At 33.2% G+C, this 24099-nt stretch overlaps 4 protein-coding genes across 4 annotated transcripts; 2 read left to right on the top strand and 2 right to left on the bottom strand.

The window, feature by feature from the left end:
• Positions 1-1615: 1615 nt before the first annotated feature.
• Positions 1616-5380, top strand: LOC125846858 (chloroplastic group IIB intron splicing facilitator CRS2-B, chloroplastic). Its single transcript, XM_049526534.1, has 9 exons — positions 1616-1678; positions 1777-1981; positions 2106-2190; positions 2278-2345; positions 3988-4038; positions 4207-4280; positions 4442-4500; positions 4634-4710; positions 5121-5380. The coding sequence occupies exons 2-9, from the start codon at positions 1781-1783 to the stop codon at positions 5235-5237; spliced, it is 732 nt and encodes a 243-aa protein (XP_049382491.1). The 5' UTR covers positions 1616-1678; positions 1777-1780; the 3' UTR covers positions 5238-5380.
• Positions 5381-5855: 475 nt separating this feature from the next.
• LOC125846861 (uncharacterized) lies at positions 5856-7010 on the top strand. Its single transcript, XM_049526538.1, has one exon. The coding sequence runs from the start codon at positions 5950-5952 to the stop codon at positions 6634-6636; it is 687 nt and encodes a 228-aa protein (XP_049382495.1). The 5' UTR covers positions 5856-5949; the 3' UTR covers positions 6637-7010.
• Positions 7011-7146: 136 nt separating this feature from the next.
• LOC125846848 (uncharacterized) lies at positions 7147-12655 on the bottom strand. The gene is made up of 5 exons (XM_049526523.1): positions 11737-12655; positions 11581-11642; positions 9631-11463; positions 8118-8247; positions 7147-7972 (listed from the first exon to the last, which is right to left on the bottom strand). Exons 1-5 carry the CDS (start codon positions 11891-11893, stop codon positions 7263-7265), a joined length of 2892 nt encoding a protein of 963 aa, XP_049382480.1. The 5' UTR covers positions 11894-12655; the 3' UTR covers positions 7147-7262.
• An 8340-nt stretch (positions 12656-20995) lies between these two features.
• Positions 20996-22242, bottom strand: LOC125846862 (uncharacterized). The gene has a single exon (XM_049526540.1). The coding sequence runs from the start codon at positions 21986-21988 to the stop codon at positions 21326-21328; it is 663 nt and encodes a 220-aa protein (XP_049382497.1). The 5' UTR covers positions 21989-22242; the 3' UTR covers positions 20996-21325.
• Positions 22243-24099: the final 1857 nt, after the last annotated feature.

The following is a 24099-nucleotide window of genomic DNA, read 5'->3' as shown; positions in this document are numbered from 1 at the left end:
TATACTTCTGAAAAAAAATCGCTGCTAATTTTGTGAAAAACACTGCTTGGGCAGTGATGTTCTTTAAAAAAAAGGATTTTTTTTTTTTGGACAAATCGCTGGTAGGTCAGCGATTTGGATTCTAACGGAGTGACGGCGTCAAAAGAAAATTGCTATGTGAGGAGCGATTTTGCCCTGTTGGTTAAAAAAAAATTTGATGTACCCCTTTGAAATTTTTGATAATTTTTTTTTTCCTTTAGGCTCCGGACTCATAAATGAATGGTCTAAAAGTTAAATAAGTTACAATGTATAATGAGATAGTAATGGATGGAATTAGTGGTAGATCAATAGTGGTTACAAGAGTTACAGCAAAATAATAACCACATTCTTGTCGAATTAATATTTTACTTTAAATAATAAAATGTATAAACACCCGCAGATAAAAACATGTAAAATATAATTTCAAGCACAAATTAACGCAAGTATATAAATGTTACTGCTTGTTTTAAGTTTATTAAATAAAAAAATGTAGAATTTGCAACAAGTCCCGAAGGAAAAAAAACATTAGAGAGAGCTAGCATGCTTTGATAGGTATGAGAAAAGTTTAACAAGACATTCACAATACATCCACAAATCTTCAAAGAAGGCAAAAAAAACAAATAAACTATAATTCATCACCACAGTTTGAACGACATCCACAAATTTCTTATCCAAATAAAATAAAAAAAACTAAAAAATTCATCTAAATTTTGAAATTTCTAAAAAAAGAAAAGTTGTTGAGTTATTTTGAACTAAAAGAGAGGTCTAAGAAACGTAACAATAAAATAACTTTAAACCCTTAATTAGGTCATATTGAAAAACCTTCAATGTATCAAAGAGTATGACTTAATGGTTAATAAAATGAAGTGATTGAGAGTCATAGAATCTCTAGTTTGGATTCCAACTAAGACAAAAACATTAGGTGCTTCTTCGTGTATGTCCTAACATCTTGATGAACATAGTTATCTGATACTTGTTGTTGGTGGGAGGGACATCGTGGTCATAAAAAAAACTCAGTTATGGGGATTTCTACCTATCTTATTCCATAGTATAACACTAATGTGGAAAAAAATTAGCAGCTAAATTAGTTAATTACTTCAATTTTCAGTTTATTATTAAGAATTAATTTTTCACTTTGTAATTTCTTACTCCAATGTAAAAAATAAAATAGTATGATTTAATAGGTAGTCCATTCGTCCCAAAATAAGCTTCAACTTAATAAAAATTATGTTTGAAAAGATAGACTTGTTTGAATTTCGAAATTCAAAAAGTATCACATAAATTGAAACGGAGGGAGTATGATTTAATAGGTAGTCCATCCGTCCTAAATATGCTTCAACTTGATAAAAATTATGTCTATTAAGCAAATTAATAAATACAATATATAATTTACTAAATTACAATTACAAAAATATTTTAAAATGGCACTTATTTTGAAATAAGAAGTAATTTCTAATATAAAAAAATAAAAAAATAAAAAATTGGGATGAGTACTTATACCATATCCGTAAATTATCATCTTTATTACTTTATCCAAAGCTCTCAAGAAACATAAATGGTGGTGGCGGGCAAATTCACTCTGCCCAACAGTGCTTCTTCATTTTCTTGACCCGTAATCTTCCAGTATTTTCTTGAAAACAGAGAGAAGAATCCAATTGAGGTATGTTAAAGATTAGTTTTTTTTCTTTTCCTTTCTTCCCCAATTTATGATTTTGTTTTCAATTCTACTACTTGTACTAATAACCATGTTGTTTTTAGGTCAATGTTGCATGCAGTATATGCCCCAAAAATTTGCAGTATATCGTATTCAAGAATCCCTTGTTATCAAAAGCCTTTAGCCCCAACAAGGCTTAGAGTATCAGTTTCACTTCCAGAGCCTAATGGGGTTAAGGTTGAGTTCACTCCTTGGTTGATTGTTGGATTAGGAAATCCTGGAAACAAGTATCACGGGACTCGACACAATGTAATTTCCCCCCTTTTTCGAAGTTCAATTTTGTGTGTAAATGTATTTGCAGAGCTCTTTCATTGATTTTGTTCTTTAAATAAGCGTTTTTCTTGATTTGTCATTATGGGATTTTGTTAATTAGGTTGGTTTCGAGATGATTGATAGAGTATCTCAAGAGGAGGGCATCGTGTTAAACACAATACAGTCGAAGGCCTTGATAGGGATAGGTGGTTATTTGAATCTGTTTGTTGTAATTTGTGTTCTCCTTACCAATGTTGAGCTTTGACGTGTTCTTTATGATGGGCTTGATGCAGGTTCCATTGGGGAGGTACCTGTTGTATTGGCAAAGCCTCAGGCCTACATGAATTTCAGTGGAGAATCAGTATGTATTCCGCAGCTATTGTTGTTTAGTATTTCAGTGTTATAACCCATTAATTGGTTATTCAAAGTGAAGTATTCAGTACTTAATGGCCATATGGACAACGTTAAACGCTTTTCTATCATTGGTACGCGTTTCTTCCATTTCGATTGACATGGATAGTTGATATGATCAGCTGTTGTGTTTGCTTCACAATGAAAGTGTCTACTTTTGTTTAGACCGTCCCTTGTGATAACCTGTGTAGCAACCTTGTCGCCTTTGATTTGGGTCAAAGCTTTTATTCTGCCTCGTATATAAATGTTCTTTCAGCATTGTGGAACTCCACTCAGTTGACTTGTTATCTCTTATTAAATCAGCTTCTACTTGTAATGGACACACACATTGCCTATTATGTTTGTGCATCTGCTGCTTAGATAGAGTTGAAACATGTTAGGTTCTTTGATCAACTCTCTGATTGCCCTAACATTAAAGGCTCGGTGGATGTGGACCAACACTTCAAGTTAACCAGATGCCATCTGCTGCAGATTGACCCTTTTCATAGAAACTTGCCTTCTAATTTTTCTGAAACTGATACCAAAGTTCACAGTTTTAGCCCTCCTATCAGGTAGCAAATGTTATACAGACATAGTTTTTTATTTCCATTTTACTATATTTTGACCGACTGGTTCTTTGAAATATTGTAATTAGAATGAAAAAGGAAAAGCTTTTTCACTGATACTTCTACTTCCTAAATATTACTATTCCACAACTAGCTAAACTTCAGGGATTTTAAAGCAATTATGTTCTACTTACTTTCTCTTGAACTGTTTATTTTTTCTGGTGTTTCGTGTTTCAGATATGTATTGACTAGGGTGAGATGGTGTGGAGTTTGCTTCAATATTTTTGAAGAAGGTTTCCAATCATAAAAAAATTCAATTTTCTGCAAAAATGTTTTTCAACCAAACACCAAGAAAGAGAGGTTCTTCTGTTTTTTTGTTTTTTTTTAAACTGATAACTTTTCAAAGCTACTCAAAAGTAGTTTTTCAGTTTTGAGAAACAATAAACTTCTTTTTCCTGGTATTGGTTGAAAACAATATTTGGAAAATCAAATTGAAAAGAATTTCCAAAGCAAGTTTTCAGCCTTTCGAGAACTTTTGAGACCTTATTTTCTTGTGAGTTTATCATTTTATTTAGATGATTTTTATCTTTTGATAAAGGTCATTTATTTAGAAGGTAGCACAAAGTTGGATATAGTTATTTCCTCTGGTTGGCTATGTAACTAAGATAAAAACATGAATGAGAGAAATCATGCTGCTGATGGTTCATTACAGTTAATGTATATGTGATATAATAGATGCTTTAATCTGGTAAAAGCTTGATCTGGTTGTTCCTTAGTATGTCATCTGAAAGGCGCTTCCTGTATATTTCCTTTAGCTCTTGTGTTCTACTTTCCCTGTTGGTTCTGTCATTGAATGTGTAGTTTTCATGATGTTGCATCTTTTATAGTTCTTGCTTAAGCTTTTATTAACAAAAGTAACAAAGCAATTCTTTCTTCTCTCTATCCTTTTCCCTGTTCATTCTTTTTTCCAATTTAGGGTGGGGGGGTTCTTTATTCCTCTTTGGTTAATATGGACCTCATCCAAATGATTTTTTTTTATCCTACTAGGTTGGACCTCTTGCAGCATATTATCAGGTGCCGTTGCGTCACATCCTTCTGGTATGACTTATTTTTTTTCATTTTTTTATAACTGTAGGAAATAGTTTCTCTTTGCCTTTTTTTAGGGTTGAGGTTGGTGTTCTATACTGGATAATACTATGTACGTGGTGCTCCAAATATTCTTTTTCCATGATTTGAAGTTTACAGTGTTTGTGCTCGTCCTTGTAGGTTTACGACGAGATGAGCTTACCCAATGGTATTTTGAGACTCCAGCCTAAAGGAGGACATGGCCATCATAATGGGTATTGTTCTTGAGTAGTCAAATCTAAATGGCACTGGCTCTGTAATCGTACTGTGTGTAATATTAGTTCATTGGTTTTTTCCAATGGACAAATTATTAAGATCTCTATTGACCGTGCAGAATATAGAAAACTCTCATTTGATTTCTGTTTTTATTCGGCAGGATGAAAAGTGTGATGGAGCATTTGAATGGTCGCCGGGACTTTCCACGATTTTGCATAGGTACCTCCTGACTGCTTATCATTTGTTGTGAAAGCATAATCACATAATTACCAATTGAAACTGTGTTCATATACCACAAAATTGCTCTACCAAATCCTGAGCTGAACGCCATGTTTTTTATGTATATGTGTAGGCATTGGGAATCCACCTGGGACTATGGACATGAAGGCATATCTGTTACAAAAATTCAGTGATACAGAGCGGAAACAGGTATTTGTGCTTCTTGATGCTTGGCAAAGTACTATTTTATCTTCTTGATATTTGTCAAAGTACCATTCATCTTATCTCATCATGAAAGGCATTCCAATGGATGGGTCAAGTTGTCTCTTAAACTTCATTATCATATATATACCTTTGTTTAGTCTGCAAAATATTTGTCGCCTCTTGTAAAAAAGAAATCAGAATAAGGTGGTGTTGGATATAGCTATTGATTTCTCTGCCTTGTATTTACGTACACATATGAATTATGATGTATTGCAAGGAACTCTCAATTGGTTTCTCCTTATCCTTCATTACTTCTACCACAGAAAAAAAAATTAAGCTAAGCAAGAATAACAATGTGAGCTCTTGATGTTCAATAATACAATAGTTTTCATGTTTCTCTTGTTGTACACGAACAGGTGGATGCAGCACTTGATCAAGGAGTTGCGGCTGTGAGGACGGTAGTATTGGAAGGATTTGGCAGTAGAATCTCGCGATTTAATATAGGGCAGAAATACAAGTATCACAAAGTTTGATGTAATGAATCTAGAGAATGAATGTATGAAAGACCACAATAGTTAGCTAGTTGAGCATTTCACTGGGGTCTACTTAGAAAGTTTTTGGACTCCGATTAATGCTTATAGTTTCATCTGTAAACACTAGTAGAATAGACTTAATTTGGAACAAAAGGCCCAAAAATTTGTTTCTTGCCCGAGCTGGTCACATTGGGCTTGCTCGGTAAGTTTTTATCCTATGTGCACCCAAAGAATAGCGGTTGCGAAATTCCTTTGTAACATATAGTATAGGGAATGTGGTAATATTGGTTTTTATCCACGAATGCACGCTGAGAAATTGCCGTCCGATTTGAAAAAATATTTCTTATGAGAAGAAAAGGTCCTTTTCTTTGCCTTGACATTTTCCTCGTCATTTTTGAATTTTGGCATAGGATTCCAACGTTAATCATCATGCTAATTTCATTTTCCTTTGATTCATAGAATCCCTAAATATGTTTTTATCATTAAATCTTTGGGTTTAGTTAAGACTTTTGGACCCACCTTTTTTTCAATACGAACGTTAGAAAACCAAAAGCAATAGAAAGTTATAACTTAGTCCTTTTTGCCTTGTTTATTATCAGACCGTTGGAGACTCAAAATTCTTTTGAAAAACTACAAAATTTTACATCAAATCCAAGAACTCATCATCTTTAACTCCAAACACAAAACTCCACAAGAATTTATTGTCTACGCCATGCCTGGGAACAATGAATCTCTGATTCAAACTCAAACCCTTAATTCTCTCTACGCCGCACTAGACCCCAAGTCCCTAATTCTCTCTCAATTTTCAAATTCCGATCAGCCCCAATTCCTTCAACTCACTACAGATTGTTTATTCATGGAGAGGGGTCCTCGTTACAAAGCTTATGCTGATCTTAGAGAAAAGAAATTGCGAATAAAGCACATGAAACAATCAATTCCTGAAGAGGAAGAGGAATTGGTATTCCAGGAGGAGTTTGTTGTTACTCCACCGAAGAAACAGGTGAAATTTCAGGGGAGTTTGGTAACGCCACCTAAGAGGACAAAAGGGTCATCGATTTTGGCTCAATCAGTGCCTGATTTTTCATCAGCATTGAGGAAGGAGAATCGGAAGCCGCCACCCACTATGCTGCCGACTTTGAAGGAGAAGTCCGCTACGCCGCCTCTGGCTGGTTCGAAAAGTGGGAAGTTTTATGGGGGTGTTGGGAGTATTGGAGGTAGCAAATCGGTGAATTCAGGGGATAAGAGGATTGGGGGTTTGATGACTAGGAAGAGTTATGCTAATGTCGATGAACTGAAGGGATTGGCTTCTGTGGCAAGGAGTGCTATTAATGGAGAAAACAGAGTAGGAAGAACAAACAGAGTTGCTGCAAAGACTGTTCTTGGATACAGACAATTATGAATTCTTTTATCTTGTTTTCTCTTAGGGGTTTTGATTCTTTGATTTGCTCGGAAAGGGTGCTTTGGTGTAATTGGTAAAATTGATACCGTAGACCCTTGTGGTCTGGTCCTTTCCAAAAACCCCGCACATAGTGGGAGGTTAGTGCATCGGCTGCCGTTCTTTTTTTTATTTGCTTGATGAAAGATTGGTTTTTGATTTCCTTTTTGTTTTCCTTAAAGAATATTTATTTTTCAAATTTGGCTGAGAGTTGTATAGAGCAATGGGTTTGAATCAGACTGATTCATTGTAACCGAATGGGAACTATAGAAAGTAATTTGGTTATGGATTGATGAACATTGAATATCATAATAATAGATTTTTTCTTATTGCATCCATTTTGTATCCCTTCTAATTGTTCTTACATTTCAACCATTTTTCATTTTGTGCCTGTCAATTGGTACTGTTCTTAAATGCTCATTCATGAATGTAAAAAGCAAGTATAATAAATAGGAATATAAGATGCAGAATATATGATTTGTACAAAATACTTTGCTTGAAATTATTGAGGCCAGAGTTATCACATGAGAACACTGATAGGCTTACTACAAACTCTCAAAAAGAGGAGCTACAAACAGTTCCATCCAAATTTAGCTAGAACTGTAGAGGTCCAAAACAACTTCATCTACTAATACTTGGAGAATATGCCTATCAACTTCAGTGCCACATTCAAATTCTTCAATCTCGAAATCTGTCCATTTACCCAAAGAATGGCTCATATCCCATTCTATTAGCTCGTCGGGGATCAACCCAACAAATTCTGTCCACTCTTTGACCTCTTCAATAATATCAGCAATCAGAATCTCTTTAGTCATGCTTGATGGTAGTTTAGACCAGATTCTGAAACCAGAATCAGAGTATCGACCAAATTTAGAGTCTAGATACTCTAATAGACAATCAAAGGCAAATCCTTTAAGTTGATTCATCTGTTTGGGATCATTACAGCCGAGCAACTGACCAAAAGTCATCCATAGAAGACTTGATAGCATTTCAAGTTCATTGAGGAGAAAATGGCTCACGGATAACCCATCATCTACATGTAAAGCCTGTTGTTCAGGTGTGGTTCCAAGTATGAGTTCAGTATTCAAAATGACCTCATTTGCGTAACCGAGTTTGCTTCCTTTTAACTGATCAATCTTGCTTAGCACTCCAGAAATGTTGTTAACATGGTCTGTGATCAGTGCTCTGCAACTCCTTCTGGTGAATAATGAGGTCGCACAATCCGAAAGATCTCTATCAGGTTCTGGAAAGAGTGGTTCATCATAAATAGAGTCCACGGATTCAGCAAGCACTTTGTCCTCTGGAGGTACACAAGCATATACATTAGAAGCATGTATGCATGAAATCCAAATTCAGAGTTGTCCTTTTTTTTTTCATTTTTATGTGATGTTTTGAGAGAAAGAAAGGAAGTATGCAAATAGTAAAATGCTTATGAAGGACCATACTTGAGCTACTATTGGGACTGCTGGAGAGGTAGCTGTCAGTTGAAAAGGTAGCTTCAAGAACACATCCTGGACTAAGGTGATCATTATCAAGTGAATTCCCAACTAAATCAGTTGCTGAATCTGGCGTGGCCTGAGCACAAATTCAAAAGCAATAATAAGATTCACACTGATAACTCGGTTTTTATAACCGAAGCAAGAGCATTTAAAATTTTTCATGCACTTAAAAAGCAAGGAAAGAAATTATTGAGGGGAAAAATGCTGAATAGTTCAATAACTAAACCTCTTTGGCTGAGTGAGGAAAGAAGAAAAGGCCTTCTCAAAACTCAGAAGCCTAGCCTACATGATGACAACCGAAAAAGGTTTCATTTGATCTTGGGTGTTAAAATTTTATGAGCCAGCTGCTAAATTTCTATCATAAATTAGGTGCCTAACCTGGGTATATGTACTTAAAGGAAACACTGATAAACTGGTTTTTATGCATTAAGAAAGTAAGAACCATTAGTATACTGAAATGCTAATTCCTGACCACTAATAATGCAGTTCCAACGGTCGCATGTGTTTCACATTTAATAAGAAGCCAAAAGCAGTTAATATTCTAGCTTTGAGCACAGATGCATACATAGCCTTAAGAAGAAATATGCATAGCTTAGCACAGATGTATTTGCTAGCTTTTTGGTGCAACCTGATCATAGTAAATGATGTAGATTCCCTGATAGAGATGATATTAAATTTGCACAATCTGTAACTTTTGATGCACAATCTAACTGTTGTTCTTCTTATATAAAATTAAACCCTTATCAAAAGAGAAGCCAAAAACATTTAAATAGTGTGTATGTGGAATATGCACTTCTCATTTCTAATGGAAAACGAATAGGAAGAAAGATCCTTTTATGCAACTAATCAAGGAATCTAATCAAATGGTACTATTTCTTTTTTTAAAAAAATAAAAAATCAAATGGAACTAAATCAATCCAGCAAGATTGTGGTTCTTTGATGCCTAAACACCATGATTGTACTAAGTATTTTCAATCAGCTAGTGTTGATGCTGCCAAGTCCTCTCATGGGCAATGAACAGCACAACCCACTCAGCTAAAGCCAAATTAGTCGGATTAACCAATCATGAAATTTAGCATGATGTCACCAGTATGAAAGACTGCTCCATTTATCTGCAGTATTACTAGGTTTTGCTTGATCTAGTCTTTCTGAATGCTAGCTACTACTGGATTTTTCCTTTTGCTCTGACTACATATTATAAACCAAACAGAAGTGTTCTTCCGTAATATAGTGTGCTGTATAAGTAATCTTGACTGCACTAGCACCAAGATTTGGTTTAGTAATCATAGAGAGGCAGGAAGAGAACTAGTTACATCAAATGTATGTTATGAATTATCCACAAGTCCAAAGTTGTTTACCCCTCTTAAGAAATTGTAGATATTTATGTCGCTCCAGCTTTAAAAAGGAAAACATTTCATTCATTGCAACTTCAGATAGTTAACATTTAAGCAATGGTTACCTGGAAATTCATGCACGTATTTCTTGAAGACACATCACCATCATCACACAAATCTTCTTTTCTGGTAGGTCTAACAGGCAAACTATCCAGATGAAATTGACTCTCAGCATTCAAAGCAGTTATTAGCTCCTGAAGGATTGTCGCAGTGCTTTTTCTAGGTGCAGCACCTCCTTCTGCGAACTCTTCTTCACTAGTCAATTCCTTTAGCTTTTGCTCCAAAAGTGCTCCTAAAATGTCTCCTTTCAAAGGAAAGGATTTCTGCAAGCATGCTGTTTCATCATTACCATTAAAGATGGATCTCCCTGGAGTAGCATCAAAACTTGAGCTATTGTGAGACTTCCTTTTTGTGACTTCTGCAAGAATGCCAGCTTTCTGCTTCATTGCAGATTTAAAAGTAAACGAAACAACATTACTTCCCTCAGAACTATCATTGGTTGCACCACTCTCTCGCAAACATGGCAACTTGGGTTTAGTGGAGTGACTATTAACGGAACAACTTGGGAAAACAACATCTCTTCTACTTGTTTTGTCAGAATAAGGACTTGATTCTCTTCCCAAATTCCCATTCACAAAACTAGAACTTTCACCTTGTCTAGAGACATTCATCAATCTCTTCTTCCGCACTGGAGAGAGGGAATCACTTCTCCTTGAATAAGGTTTTCTTTCGGTTTCAAACTTGCAGCCGTCGGCTGTGGCTGGCATCCTCAAACGGGTAGATGCACCTAACCTTCTGTTCTGTGCAACAAAATTTTTGGTATTATTCATAGATTCTGCAGCTGCTAAAACTCTGTTGCTCTGCAAACTACTTAGCTTAGACTTCATGAAACCCCTCTCTCTATTCTGAGATGTTTGATTTTGCTTCTGGTTAAACACATGAGTGATAGATGATGCATCCTTTTTCACATTGCTCCCTTGGCGGGAGCCATGCATCTCTATTTGACTTCTGCTAATTGGTCGCTTGCCCAATATGAGCTCTGCACAGTATGATACATCATCTATTTCAGCATTGGCATCTGAAGACGATCCCTCAGAAACTCTCTCTAATTGATCCCTGCTGTTGAAAATGGGCAACCTTGGCATATTTCTTCCTGGACCTTGACAAGAAGGTTCAGAGTAACTAGAGACAGGTGACGAGACAGATGATGGGTGTTCTTCCACATTTGGTGTACCGTTCTTACTATGAAGCATATAACCACAATTTTTACATGAAGGCACAGATGCTCTCACTTCCAAATTCTTTGAATCCATATAAGGATCAGGGCCTTCCAAATGATGCAGTGCTAAATCTGCTTTATCTTCCAAAGGAGAAAAATATTTAGGATAAGTGAGAGCACATTTTGCCCTACTCTTTTGCAAACCAGGTTCCAAAATCTTAGTTGCAGCCCCAATCAACCTAGATGCATTTCTACCAGAGACATTTCTAGGACTTTTAACTGGAGAAACCAGTTTAGGCTGATGTTTCCTTGGCCTTGACAATACAGTCCTCAACTGCAATGCTTCAGCACTAAATCTGCTGACTGGACGTCTCTCACTCACCCCTATCTTCTGAAGCTTTTGAGGCCTCAATTCACGCTTTATTTCAGCCTTCTCACAATCCATATCTTCTTTATCAGATCCGCTTGGCCGAGCATCAAGTTTCTCCGCGACATTGCTCCCAATTTCAGAAGCTGAAGCCTTTTTGGCCTTACTACCTGGTCCTGCTGGCATTGATTCCAAACCCATGAGCCTAGCAACCAAACTTGGAGCTTTCATTTCGCGCTTGCTTTCACTACGAGTACTGCTCATTCCATTGCTCTTTGCATTTGGGAAACCCCCACTATTCTCATTAGCAATCTACATTGTTCATACAAGAACAGAAAACAATAAAAACAGAAACTTTATCAGGCCCACAGCTGAGACACTAGGAAAAAACACAGCTAAATGTAGCAGTATTGTTCAAGAAATGAGTACCAAACGATGCTTTGGCTGCTTCTCATCCCCTCCAAACTTCTTTGAAGCTTGTTTCAAGCGAGCTATAAGAATACAACACAAACAAAGAAATAATTTACCCTTCTAGCAAAAAGTAACCATTCTTGCTTAGAAAATGAGTAGAATATAGTAGCAAACCTGGTGAAAGCAGTTTCTTTGGAAACAGCTTCTTCTTGGCAAATCTACGGTTCCAATCAAAGAGTTGAAAGAAAATACCCACACAACCCCCAGGCCTTTGAGGCTTTTTCTCAGTAATGGCCAATGATGATGCTGTTATGGCTAAACTATCATTCATTTCTCTACTTGAGCTAACAATCCTCCTTCAAAAAAAAATCCTTTCTTGAATTTCTTCACCTTTTTCTCACACTCTGCTGAATGTGATTCACATACTTTGGCTTCTATCAAACATTATCTACGCATTAATTGGAAAAAAAAAAAAAACCCACTGACCCTTCTACCCACCACATCACTCACACCTCCTTGTCCCCAAAAAGAAAGGACAAAAAAAACCTCACATTTTCATGCAAAAATATCAGAAACAAGAAAATAGCAATGAACAGTAACACCCTGAGCTGTGTTCAATTATGACAAACTTTTCACACGAAACCACTCTCAAACAAAGAAAATAGAAACAGCAATACCTTTAACTTTCACGCAATGTGCTACTGTTCAAGAAAACAGCTAGAACTGACTATAGGAAGATGAAAAAGGAAAGAAAGAAAAGGGGATTGACTGAATCTTGAATTTTCAAGATTCTTTTTTTTTTTTGGGACAGTGAAAAAAGTACTAGAATCATTTGTGCACTAGAGAGAAGCACATGCTTAGAATAAAAATCTTTTCTTTAGGCTATTGAGGAACCCCAGAAAGTGAAACCTTCTGTTTCAGAAGAAGATTAGCAGAAAATAAAGCTGTTGTGATGAAAACGGCTCCTCCTTTCTCTTTTTTTTTTTTTTGGCACAGTGAGTGAAGAGAGCAGAGACAGAGTGTAAGGGGAAATGAGACAAGTTAGATGCGTAGGATAAGAAAAAATGGACAAACTGAGCAACCCCACGCCTCCCTGTAGAATGGTCAACATGCCAACATCTTCGTTCAATGTTTTGAATAACAAAAATCATTTTATATAGTACTATATATGCGGTCTTTGCTTTTTTTTATTACTCCCTCCGTCTCAAAATGACTGAGGTACTTTGATTCGGTACAGAATTTAAGAAAGAAATAAAGATTTTTAAAATTTGTGGTCCAAAATAAATGATAGAAATATGTGTGGCTGTAAATCATTTTATTAAGAGTAAAATATATATTTTATAGTTAAATTGTTACTTAATATAAAAATGTATCATTCTTTTTTAGACGGACTAAAAAAAAAGTAAGTCACATAAATTGAGACAGAGATAATATTTATTTGGTATTCAATATCCGTTAGTTCTGTATAGGGCCTTATTTGGTGGGAAGCAAATTTAATTATAATGATTGGCATGAAATGATATGGTGCAACCGTGTAAGGTTATTTCTTCTTTAATTAAAAATTTCAAATTCAATTTTAAATATAAAATAAATATTCTAAATAGAATTTTAAGTCGTGTGAATCCAAATTAGTGGTCATAAACTCCCTGAATAGTTATATATAACATTACTTAGAAAGATTTTGTACGGTTATGTTGATTTTGATCTTCATCTCGAATTTTAATTTTAAAAATAACACAATTTTTATTTCTTCTATTTAAATGGTAAATAACCCTCCTTCTCCTTGCATAAATTTATGGGGTGATCCGATACACAATAACTTCACTTGTTAATTTTGGATCATGATTATGAGAAACTTATTTTTACACACTATATTCGTATCTAATAAGATGGTTTCGAAAGTCAATTAATTATAATTTGATACGTGAAAGTAGGCTATTATCAAAAAATTATGTTTTTCAGAATTCATTAAGATAATTAAAAAAAAATAGTACTCCTTGTGTCCCTAATTACTCGTTCACTTTTCGTTTTTTTAGTTGTCCCTAATTACTTGTCCATTTTAACAAATTAAGAAAGGACAAAATATTTTTACCTATTATACCCTCAATTAATTACTTTGAAAAAGGTAGAACTTATTGAAAATCTTAAGTTTTCTACTTCATAATTAATAGGAATAAATTGGTAAACTCACTATGTCAATAATTGATTTCTTAATATGTGTTTCAATTAAAAAATAGACAAGTAATTAGGAACGAAAAAAATATTTCGATTAGCTAATCATTGAAAATAGTATAGAGATGAATTGATTAAGAATCTGAATAAGTAGTAACGCTAGCTAGTAACGTATTTCTGTCAGCTTAACATTTAACACTGAAATAATACCTTACACAGTTACACTACCAATTGTATCAACAAATTATATTTCAAGCAAAACATTTTCATAAAAATCAGTCTAACACAGGCGATTCAGAATATAAAAAGTCGTTTAGTTGAGAATAAGTTATTCAAAATTAATTATTCTGGAATTAGCTATCTTGACATAGCTTATCTCATCACTAAGTTATAAATGATAGGATAAGTTATTTCAAACTTGACAACCAAACAAGACATCAAAATTTTATTCATACTATTTATTTTTATCTCTCGCACCAAACGACCAAAATATTCTATACTCACTCGGTCCCTAATTATTTGTCCACTTTTAAATTGATACACTTATTAAAAAAAACAATTACTCTACATAGTAAGTTTACCATTTTACTCCTATTAATTATGAAGTGGATCAATTAAAAATTAAAAAATTTCAAAAAGTTCTACATTTTTCAAAGTAATTAATTGAGGGTGTAATAGGTAAAAAAAATTATTTTTTCTTGATTTATCAAAATGAACAAGTAATTAGGGACAGATAGAGTATTAGCAAAGTTAAAAAAGGTATCACATTCCAAGAGTCATTAATATCAGGATAAATTGTATGATCTATAAATTACGAGTTTAAGTCGTAAAAATTACCATTATGACTATAAAATCATAACTATAAATTACGAAAGATAATTTTATCGTTGCGCAAGCGGAGTATATTTGTTCCGTTCGTAAATATTGGGTGAAAGTTGAGCTGTAATNATAATTAGGGACAGATAGAGTATTAGCAAAGTTAAAAAAGGTACCACATTCCAAGAGTCATTAATATCAGGATAAATTGTATGATCTATAAATTACAAGTTTAAGTCGTAAAAATTATCATTATGACTATAAAATCATAACTATAAATTACGAAAGATAATTTTATCGTTGCGCAAGCGGAGTATATTTGTTCCGTTCGTAAATATTGGGTGAAAGTTGAGCTGTAATTTCACAGTACCGTCGAGTCTACGTCTGTCTGTTATACTAAGCTGTCGTGACTTGGAGCGTAGAATTTGAATTTATGTACACTGAAATCCAACGCGCTAAGCAAACTGTGTATCACACACTCTCTTAGTATGGATCATACTCCACATGTAAGTCCAGCATAGCGAGTATATTTGTATTTGGTAGTCGAGAGAGTTGAGTAAATAAAAGTGACCGACACGTGAAAGTTAAAGTGCCGGCAATGATTTACCGGACCAAGGATATTGCTTCTCGTTCAACAATGTGGCTTTGTCCAATCTCCCATACTATGACAAAATTAATTAATTGAAGTGCTAGTACAATACTATAGGTTAAAAACTTATAAATCACCTTTTGGGTCCCTAAATTTATTACTAAGATCCCCACTAATTCTTTGAAAATAGGTTTTGTTTCCATTATTATAGACATAAATTTGTATGTTTGGTAACCATTTATGGTGATAATGCATTTGTTTAATACTCTCTTATTTTTATTTTTATTTCACATCAGAGTTTTAAAAATAAAATAAAATTTTAACTTTATGATCTTAAATTCAAAATATGTAAAATATATTTTTAAAAAAACTTAATTTTTGTGGTCTTAAGCATACTATGCACAGTAATAGAGATAAAATTTTCATTAAGAAAATCAAAATATGAAAGAAGTAAATCCAAGCAGCCAAGGGGTATCAAAATACATATAAGTAAAAATAAATAAATTATCAAGAATGCGTGACTCCTGTTGAATATAGCATGAGTTAATGGGAAAAAGAGGAAAGATTAAAAGAGGAATTGGAAAAGATTCTTTTATACTTTAATAAAAGACATTTCTTCCTCATTGGTGATGGAAAGAAAAATTGAAGTGTTTAAATAGAGAAACATTTCTACTAGTTGTTAAAAGGGTTGGAAAGAGGGACCCCCTCGCGCCACCATCATCGCTCGGCTTCGGCTTCGGAAAATGATCGATCGAGAACAGTAAAATTTCATGAATGATCGCAAAATTTCATGAATGGTCATGTGGATTCTGAAAGTTCCTCTTGGCTATAAATACCTGTGAATCCTCAAATTTTTTACTTACGAAAATTTTTGAACTTCTTCTTCTGCACAAATTTTATTCGTGTACTTTGTTGCTGTTGAGTAGTTCGCTAACACCAGCGTTTTGGGTATCAGTACACTAATGAATATAATCGTTCTATCCTGAGAGGATATATTCCAATTCAAACCTCGAATATTAAAGGAGAATAATTTCCTTAAGGGGAAACTGTGCATTTAGTAGATTCGATTCTGCTTCCTTTCTGTTTCATATGACTGTTACAGATTCTAGTATGTTTTACAGTAATTAGTTTCTGTTAATTGATTTATGTTCTTCACTACATGATTTAAACTTTCGAATTTACTATTTTTGAAAAAGTTTGCAATCAGTAGTATTGGTTTAGAATACAAATTGCATAACAGCTCCTTCACTAACCACGTGAAAGTTATAAATTAAATTATAGAATTGTCATAAACGGAAAGTAAGACAAACAAATGAAAATGAAAGAGTATAATTTAATTCGAGGGAAAAGGGCTTAATATACCTCTTAACTTTGTCATTTGAAACTGATGTGTCCCTTGTTATGAAAGTGATTCATGTATATCCTTACCGTTATACAAACAATTCACAAAGTTGAGGGGTATAAAAAAGAATAATTTAAAACATCATATTATTTTATGTTAGTATAAAAACTTTACTAAATATTCTTAATATTTATGTAATACTTTAAAAATATAAGATTATTTAAATAAATTAATAAAAAGTACTACAATACCAAACAAAATGAAATAAAGAGAGTAATAAAAGTTCTCATTTTTCTTCGTGATCATAGTGTAAATAACGACTCAAAAAGATCGCCAACTAAGAAGAAGAAAAAGGACAAAAAAAAGAAGTAAAAGCTTGAAAAACTATTTTTAGTCAACTTGAACATAATCATTTCATTTATCATTACGGTTGACACTATATTTTAAAATTATTTTGGAAAGAAGGATACTCTTTTTAAATTTAAAGTAAATTTAACTTTAATTATTAAATATAAATTTCAAAATATTTACATACACAAATAATATAATATAATAAAATTTCACCGATGGAGACATTAACCAGAAGTAGCATTAAATATATTGTAACACGACAATATTTCAAACTATGAAGTCCAACTCATTGCCAACATTTTTCTTTGTCTTTAGCTGGACACTCAGTTAAGTTCACAATTGTAAGACACAAGAAAATAATGGAAGAAAAAAACAAAATGGAGAAAACAAAAACACAAGGAGAGGAAAGGAATTAGTAAACTTGGTCGATTAATATTTGGTTACAATGAGATGGTTGAGATTGTTATCTCAAGTATTCAGGTTAGAAAAAATAGAAACAGAAGAAGATGAAATAGATAGAAAATAAATAATTCGAGTCCACAGAACCCACTAGGAATGGACATAAATATCGGAAAACCGAAAAACAGAATCGAACTGAACTAATTCGGTTCTTCGGTGTCGGTTCTTTGGTGTTTCTGTTCGGTGTCGATTTTTTTTTTTGGAAACTTCGGTTCGATATTCGGTGTAAGGGTCCCGAAACTACGGTGCACCGAAAAATTGAAGTTTTATTAAATAAATTTTAAAAATATTTAAATTATATTACTTAATACTTATATATTTTGACTCAAAATATTTTAAGATTTTAACTTTATCCGATCCATTTCAAATTTTAAATTTTGAAGCCTAAACTTAAATAACAAAAAAATAAATGACAAAACAGTAAACCCTAAAGAGTCTAAGGCAGTATTGTAGTTTGTTGCTTTGAAGTTTCAAGTTTTGAGCAGCAACTTGGTGTTTCTACTTTATGAATTTATCATTTTATGTTGTTACTTTGAAGTGTGAACAACAAATTGATGTTATTACTTTTTATTGTTAGTTGTTACTTTGAAGTTTGAAGTGTGAAGGGAACAACAATTGTTATTTTATCATATTTCCTCTTTATTTTTATTTGCACCGAAAAATCGTTTCAAAAACACCAAAATTAATTGAATCGAAGTTGAAAACACCGAACCGAACCGATCTAGTTTGGTTTGAAATACGGTGCACACTTTTTTAAAACCGAACATCGAAGAACCGAACCGAAATTTGATTAAACCGAACCGAAGAATCGAACGCCCCCCCCCTAGAACCCACTGTGTTTCCTTTAGAAATTTAATCCCCTCAAGTACATGAGGTTGTAGATTAATTCCTCTCAAGATAAAACAGATTAACTATTAGAGAAGTAGTGGTACCTCAAACTTCCATAATTTCAGCAAACTCAAGAACAACAACGAGAGCACACACAGACTCAGTCGATTGACAATTTGATTTGTAAGAAAATGTATGAAGAAGAGAGAAAAAATTTTGTTTTTTGAAAAATGAGAAAAACCTCTCTATTTATAGTCAATTGCAGCAAGGAGCACGTCTGTTCGGACAATGGTGTGAACGCATCTGTCCAGACATGTCTTTCCAGAACGTTGTGTCTTTTGGGAAAAATAATGTCTATTAATTTTGTTAATTAATTAACATTCTGAATTAATTTTTAAGAAAAATGAAATTAATTAATGAGATTGATTAAATAAATTTTGCCTAAAATTATCAATCAATCACATCAAATCTGAAATCAAGCGAGCGACGACGACGACGACGGCACGAGGGAAACCTTCTTCTTAACCCTTTAAGAGTTAAATGAAGTGTTTCCTAATATAAGAACAACATTTTTCCTTTCTTCTGCCAATATGAGAGAAATGACTGTTCATTTTCAATGACTTTTCATTTTCTCTCCAAATTGGTTCCCCTACATTTCACAATTTCTCATTCACACTTTGCTAAAATCCGACAGAGATTTCTCCACCCTCAACAAGAAGGTTTGACTTCGAACTCTTTGAGAATAAAAATATTAAATGCCGGACGAAAAAAAAGAAGAAAAAAAGGTAAATTAGGTCGAGTGGGACATTTTCCTTAGATTGTAGACTACACAGCTCATTTGGACCACAGTCTATTATGATAGGAGTACTCGTTCTAATTATTTCGTTTTTAACGTTTCACATATGTTCTAATGTTCTTTTAATGATATAACTTGTAACAAAGTTTTGGTGATACTCAAGACGTGTGGCAAGGAATGTTTTCGTCATCGATCTATCGGGAGATGTGAACTTTATTATAAAATTGTAAAATAATTTGTACAAATTTTTGATAATTCGTCAGGATTATCCAACTAAGTGCTTCTTATGCATAAGCTCCAAATTATGACAAGTAATTTAGTTTTATTAAACTTTTTAAAACTAGTTCAAAACTTAAATAGTGACGTGAAATAAACCTATTTGTGCAAATCTCACATTGGTAGTATATTTCGTTATGCCAATAAGCAAATCTCGAAGAGCAGGTGATCACTGCAAATCGAATGGGAAATGCATAATGAAGCTTTAACAAATAATTAACTTATCAGAATGGAAGTATATCTATCAAATTTCAAATCCTGACAAATTTGACTATATTGATCCTTCTTTTTGGTTCTTCTTTTGAATTCTAAAAAGTCAAGAAACTATTACTTAAAATAGAGAGTTTTTGACTAAAAACATCTTAAAATTTGTTGAAGAATGACAAAATCTCGCATCGGTGATTAATGAGATGGGTGGACTCCTTATAAGGTTTTGGGCAATCCTCTTCCCTTTGAGCTAGTTTTTGGGGGTATGAGTTAGGCCTAAGACCTAATCTAACATGGTATCAGAGCAGGGCCCGATTCACCCGATGTTGGGGCCCCAAAATTCAAAAATTGCCCACGCACCAGATGCTAAGCACTGGGCGTGAGGTGGGGTGTTAAAGAATGACAAAAGTCCCACATTGGTGATTAATGAGATGGGTGGACTCCTTATAAGGTTTTGGGCAATCCTCCTCCCTTTGAGCTAGTTTTTGGGGTGTGAGTTAGGCCTAAGACCTAATCTAACAAAATTATACCTTCAAATTAAACTACATCTTTAAATTATGTTTCTTAACCAAGATTAAAATATGTCAAAAAATTAACAAATTCCATCCCTCTATTAAAATATGTTTAAAACTTAACAATTTTCATCCTTCTATTAAAATATGTCAAAAAATTAGCAAATTCTTCGCAAAAACATGTACAGTTCACACTATTAAGGGATGTTTTCTGTTAAGAAAAATAATTTGAGGATGTAGTTTAAGTTAATTTGGCCAAAAACTCTAAAATAAACACTAAACTTGTAGTCCTAACTCTCATTAGTGATACCTAATATTTCTCAGTTCATTCAGTTTATATGACTCATTTTCCTTTTTAGTCAGTAAAAACAAATGACAAATTTTTATATTAAGTAATAATTTTACTTTAAATTATTCATTTTGCCTTAATGAAATAATTTATAGTCACACAAATATTTATCACTTATTTTAGACCATAAATTTTAAAAGTCTTCATTTTTTTCTTAAACTTTGTGTCAAGTCAAAATAACTCATATAAAATGAGACAGATGAAGTATATATTTCATCATGAATCATAAGAGTTCGTTGCTAAATTTAGTTACTCTGGTATTATCTTTCATTGACGGTTTGATTTGTTATACTAAAAGTAACATAGATAGATATATATTGCACAATTTTTTAAGAAAATAGTTGTTTGTTAATAACCTCCACCTTATTTAACAGAAAAAGGGTTTGGGGACCCTTATGAATAATTTTTATCATCTTCATTATTTTATTCCGAAATAACAAATTCCAATGCTATTATCACACCTTATGGAATACACAACTTATTTCAGTATTAAGTACTAGTTCTAATATAACTTATTTCAAGACAAAACATAAGCAATACTAAAATTTTATCCCAAAACTATCTATTGCTTTCTCAGTATACCAACTACTACCAAATGGTAGTTGCTATTAGTCCTGCCATCCCAAGCAATAAACAACTAAAAAGTAAAACCCATTATTGTCAAAAGGTAAGAAAAATTAAAGCAAACTTATGTAATTCATCTTTTATCTTAGAAGAAACAATTAAATATTCATAATAAGTCATAAACAACCAACTAACAACTACTACACTTTTTGTCATAGTCTCTTTTGATAGAAGAACCAAATTCCAATTAGATAAAATTAGAATCCCAGCATGTGCAACCAACCAAAAGCACAAAAACAAAATATCAAAGCAGAAAATGGGGCACACACTGATAGCAATTTTTACCTATTCTTCCAAACAAACAAACACAACAAAAGCATGAAAATGAACTTCTGTCCATACACTGGCCCCAAATAAATGTTAATATAATTGAGAAAATAAACTAATTTAAATAACATAATACAACTATTAGTAAATAAAAAATATCTTTTATACTAATCAATCACCTCTTCTTGTTCTTTTCCTTGCTACTGGAAAAGAGAGAGCTCAAACCAAACAAATTTGCTGTAGGAACATTTAATACTGGGCTGATTTTAATCCCATTGATGTAACCTGGAACTTTCCTCAATGGAGGTTTCTGATAATGACCGTTCGAAGAAGAAACAGAGGATGATGATTTATGGAAATGATGTTTGTGTTTCATGTTTGGAGTTGAACCAGTTGAATTACTTCGCGATAAAATTGGCAAAGGACATAAAGTTCTTACGTAACTACTAGTACTACTGGTACTATTACTACGCTTGAATCTCCAAAATGACTTTGAGCTCTGTTTTTCATCTGTTGATAAGCTTTCATTTTTGACGCTTGCGTTATAACTGGGTATGCCCAACTTATGACTTTTGTTTTGATCTGAATTTTTGTTGGGTGGAAGAGATGGAGGGATATTTTTTCTTTTCATTTCAATAGGGAGAATTTTTCCATCTAAGAAAAGTTCATCAGCTGAAGTAGATTGAAGATCAAAGGTTTGATGAAATACACAAAAATCAAAATCAATAGTAGAGGAGGATGAATTAGTTGATGGAATTTGAACAGAATCTGTTTGTGAAATGTCCTGAGAGAAAGAAAAGCGAGGACTAGAATCGTCTGAACATAGTTCAATCGCCATTGTAATTGGCTAACAAAAGAAAAATATCTCTGATACTATGAAGAATTTGAAAGCATAGGTTATGGAAAAGATGAATTTAAACAAATGGGGTCGTAAAGGAGGGGCCTAGGGTTAGCAAAGTTTGAAAAAGTCCAAATCTAACTACTACACTAATGAAAATTGCAACCGTCAAACTGACCCCATGCATTGAAAAAAACAAGTTTGATTAATTTAATTTAGTATTTATTTACTAGGGAAAAGTGGAGTGGAGTATTCAATTTTGCTACACGGAAAGCTTTTTGTTCTCTTATTTCACTTTCATATTTCTATTAGAGTTCGATTTATTCAGATTTATGTTGTATATGCAAGACGAATTCAAGATTTGAAGATGACGAAAGCATTACTAAAAACGGATACTTTATCAGAAAATAGTACTTATATAAATATAAATTAAACGAAATGTAACGTAGTTCATTCTATGATTGGATGATCTTGACCCCTGTACACTAGAAAATGCAACACCTAGAATCAATCTCGAGACACACAAGTTGCAAAGAAGCGAACAAATAGTGATGAACCACTACACCAACTCAGTTTAATTTATTTGTTATAGTGTGTACATTTAATTATATGATCCTTATTTAGGAATATACGTGTACATACACATAAACTTTTTCAAAGTTAACGGATGCACGTGTGCCCACTACCTCAAAGGTTGGCCCGCCTCTGTGCATAGGGCCTATTTTAGGAGAAACCTCTCTAACAAAGATTTTTCTATACATGAAATTTAAAATCAGAACCTCTGACTAAGAAAGATACAACTATGATTAGGGATTCATCTAATCGCCCTGCGACAAAAAACTACCCTCTTTAATTAGTTCGTATATTTACTTTTTCAGATGTTGAACTTTCTTAATGAATATCGTGGTTCTGTCACTACGTTTGGGGAATGTGTTGGGAAAAAAAGGGTGAAGTAATGAGGAGGCACCGAAAGGCAGGCGAAGATGGATTCTTGGAGACTTCATAGTTGAATCAATTTGACTTTTGCAATCAGTATATTTTATTTATTTTTGGTAAGGGCAATCAGTACAGTTTATATTTTTATTTGAAATTAGTAAAAAGAAAAACATATGTTAAACCAAAAAAAATAAAAAAAACACATGCTAAAAAGGTCAAACAAAATCCTTTTTTCCTTCTGTTAAATAAAAGGTCGAAGTATCTCTGGATAATGATTAGCACTTTCGCAGAACGTCATAAAAGGAGGATCATTTACGTGTTTTTTTTTTCTCTTCTTATTTTTGGTGGAAAAATTCATGTGATAATATCAAAAAATATATATTTAAATTCTTGTCTAGCTAATTTTATTCATACCAATGAGATGGGTTGGTCATATTTTAATTTTATTATCAATTCTGGCAATGGTAAATAGACTATTAATAAGTCATAATCATTTATATTCATGATGAACCATTAATTAACTATTCTTTATTATTCATTGACATTTACTACTTTTTATTGTCTATTATTCATTAGCCATCAATCCATAGCCTTAAATATGACTTTACTAGTATACTTTTATGTTTGATATGTTTTCAAACTACGATCAAAGGTCCAATTCTTATTGTCATTAGCTGCTTATTTACTAATTAATGTTTAAGTCTTCAGCCATTTTTTGATGAACATTACACAAATTCTTGCTCTCATTTTGTTCTTATCATGAATAATACCCCTATGCTTTTGTGAGTTTATCCGCCTTTTACTTTTGCTTGTTTCTGACTTCCTACGAGCTCTTACTTGTTTCAGAGAATCGACAGAACACAAGAGTATTACCTCATACATGGATTTACTGAAATAACCTCTGCTCTCTCATGTCCTTCTATTCAAAAAGCAAACAACTTCTTTAAATAAAAAGGTCCTAAAATGGTTCTTCTAAACACTTTCATGTTTTTTTTTGGAGTTGTATGTTTTTTGCACAAGGTAACATAGGATTGGATGTAAATACTTTCAAGAACCCTCCCAACCAAAAGTTTCTACATTTGCACATGTATTGATGTATTTTCCAATTAGCATCATGTTATGCTCTTTTATTTTGGAGAAGCTATATATGAAAGTTGAAACATGACATGAAGTAC

The sequence above is a fragment of the Solanum stenotomum genome, chromosome 12, assembly GCF_019186545.1.
Source record: "Solanum stenotomum isolate F172 chromosome 12, ASM1918654v1, whole genome shotgun sequence".
Classification (NCBI taxonomy): domain Eukaryota; kingdom Viridiplantae; phylum Streptophyta; class Magnoliopsida; order Solanales; family Solanaceae; genus Solanum; species Solanum stenotomum.
Note: the sequence above shows the minus strand (reverse complement) of the source record. Positions and strands in the feature narration are given on the sequence as shown.

Excerpts from the sequence above, each read along its gene's own strand:
- LOC125846858 (XM_049526534.1), top strand. The coding sequence starts at position 1,781 with ATGTTGCATGCAGTATATGCCCCAAAAATTTGCAGTATATCGTATTCA. Across the intron at positions 4,281-4,441 it reads GGACATGGCCATCATAATGG|GATGAAAAGTGTGATGGAGC; the intron begins GTATTGTTCTTG and ends TTTATTCGGCAG. Across the intron at positions 4,711-5,120 it reads GTGATACAGAGCGGAAACAG|GTGGATGCAGCACTTGATCA; the intron begins GTATTTGTGCTT and ends GTACACGAACAG.
- LOC125846861 (XM_049526538.1), top strand. The coding sequence starts at position 5,950 with ATGCCTGGGAACAATGAATCTCTGATTCAAACTCAAACCCTTAATTCT.
- LOC125846848 (XM_049526523.1), bottom strand. The coding sequence starts at position 11,893 with ATGAATGATAGTTTAGCCATAACAGCATCATCATTGGCCATTACTGAG. Across the intron at positions 11,643-11,736 it reads AAAGAAACTGCTTTCACCAG|CTCGCTTGAAACAAGCTTCA; the intron begins GTTTGCTACTAT and ends GTATTCTTATAG. Across the intron at positions 11,464-11,580 it reads AGCAGCCAAAGCATCGTTTG|ATTGCTAATGAGAATAGTGG; the intron begins GTACTCATTTCT and ends TGAACAATGTAG.
- LOC125846862 (XM_049526540.1), bottom strand. The coding sequence starts at position 21,988 with ATGGCGATTGAACTATGTTCAGACGATTCTAGTCCTCGCTTTTCTTTC.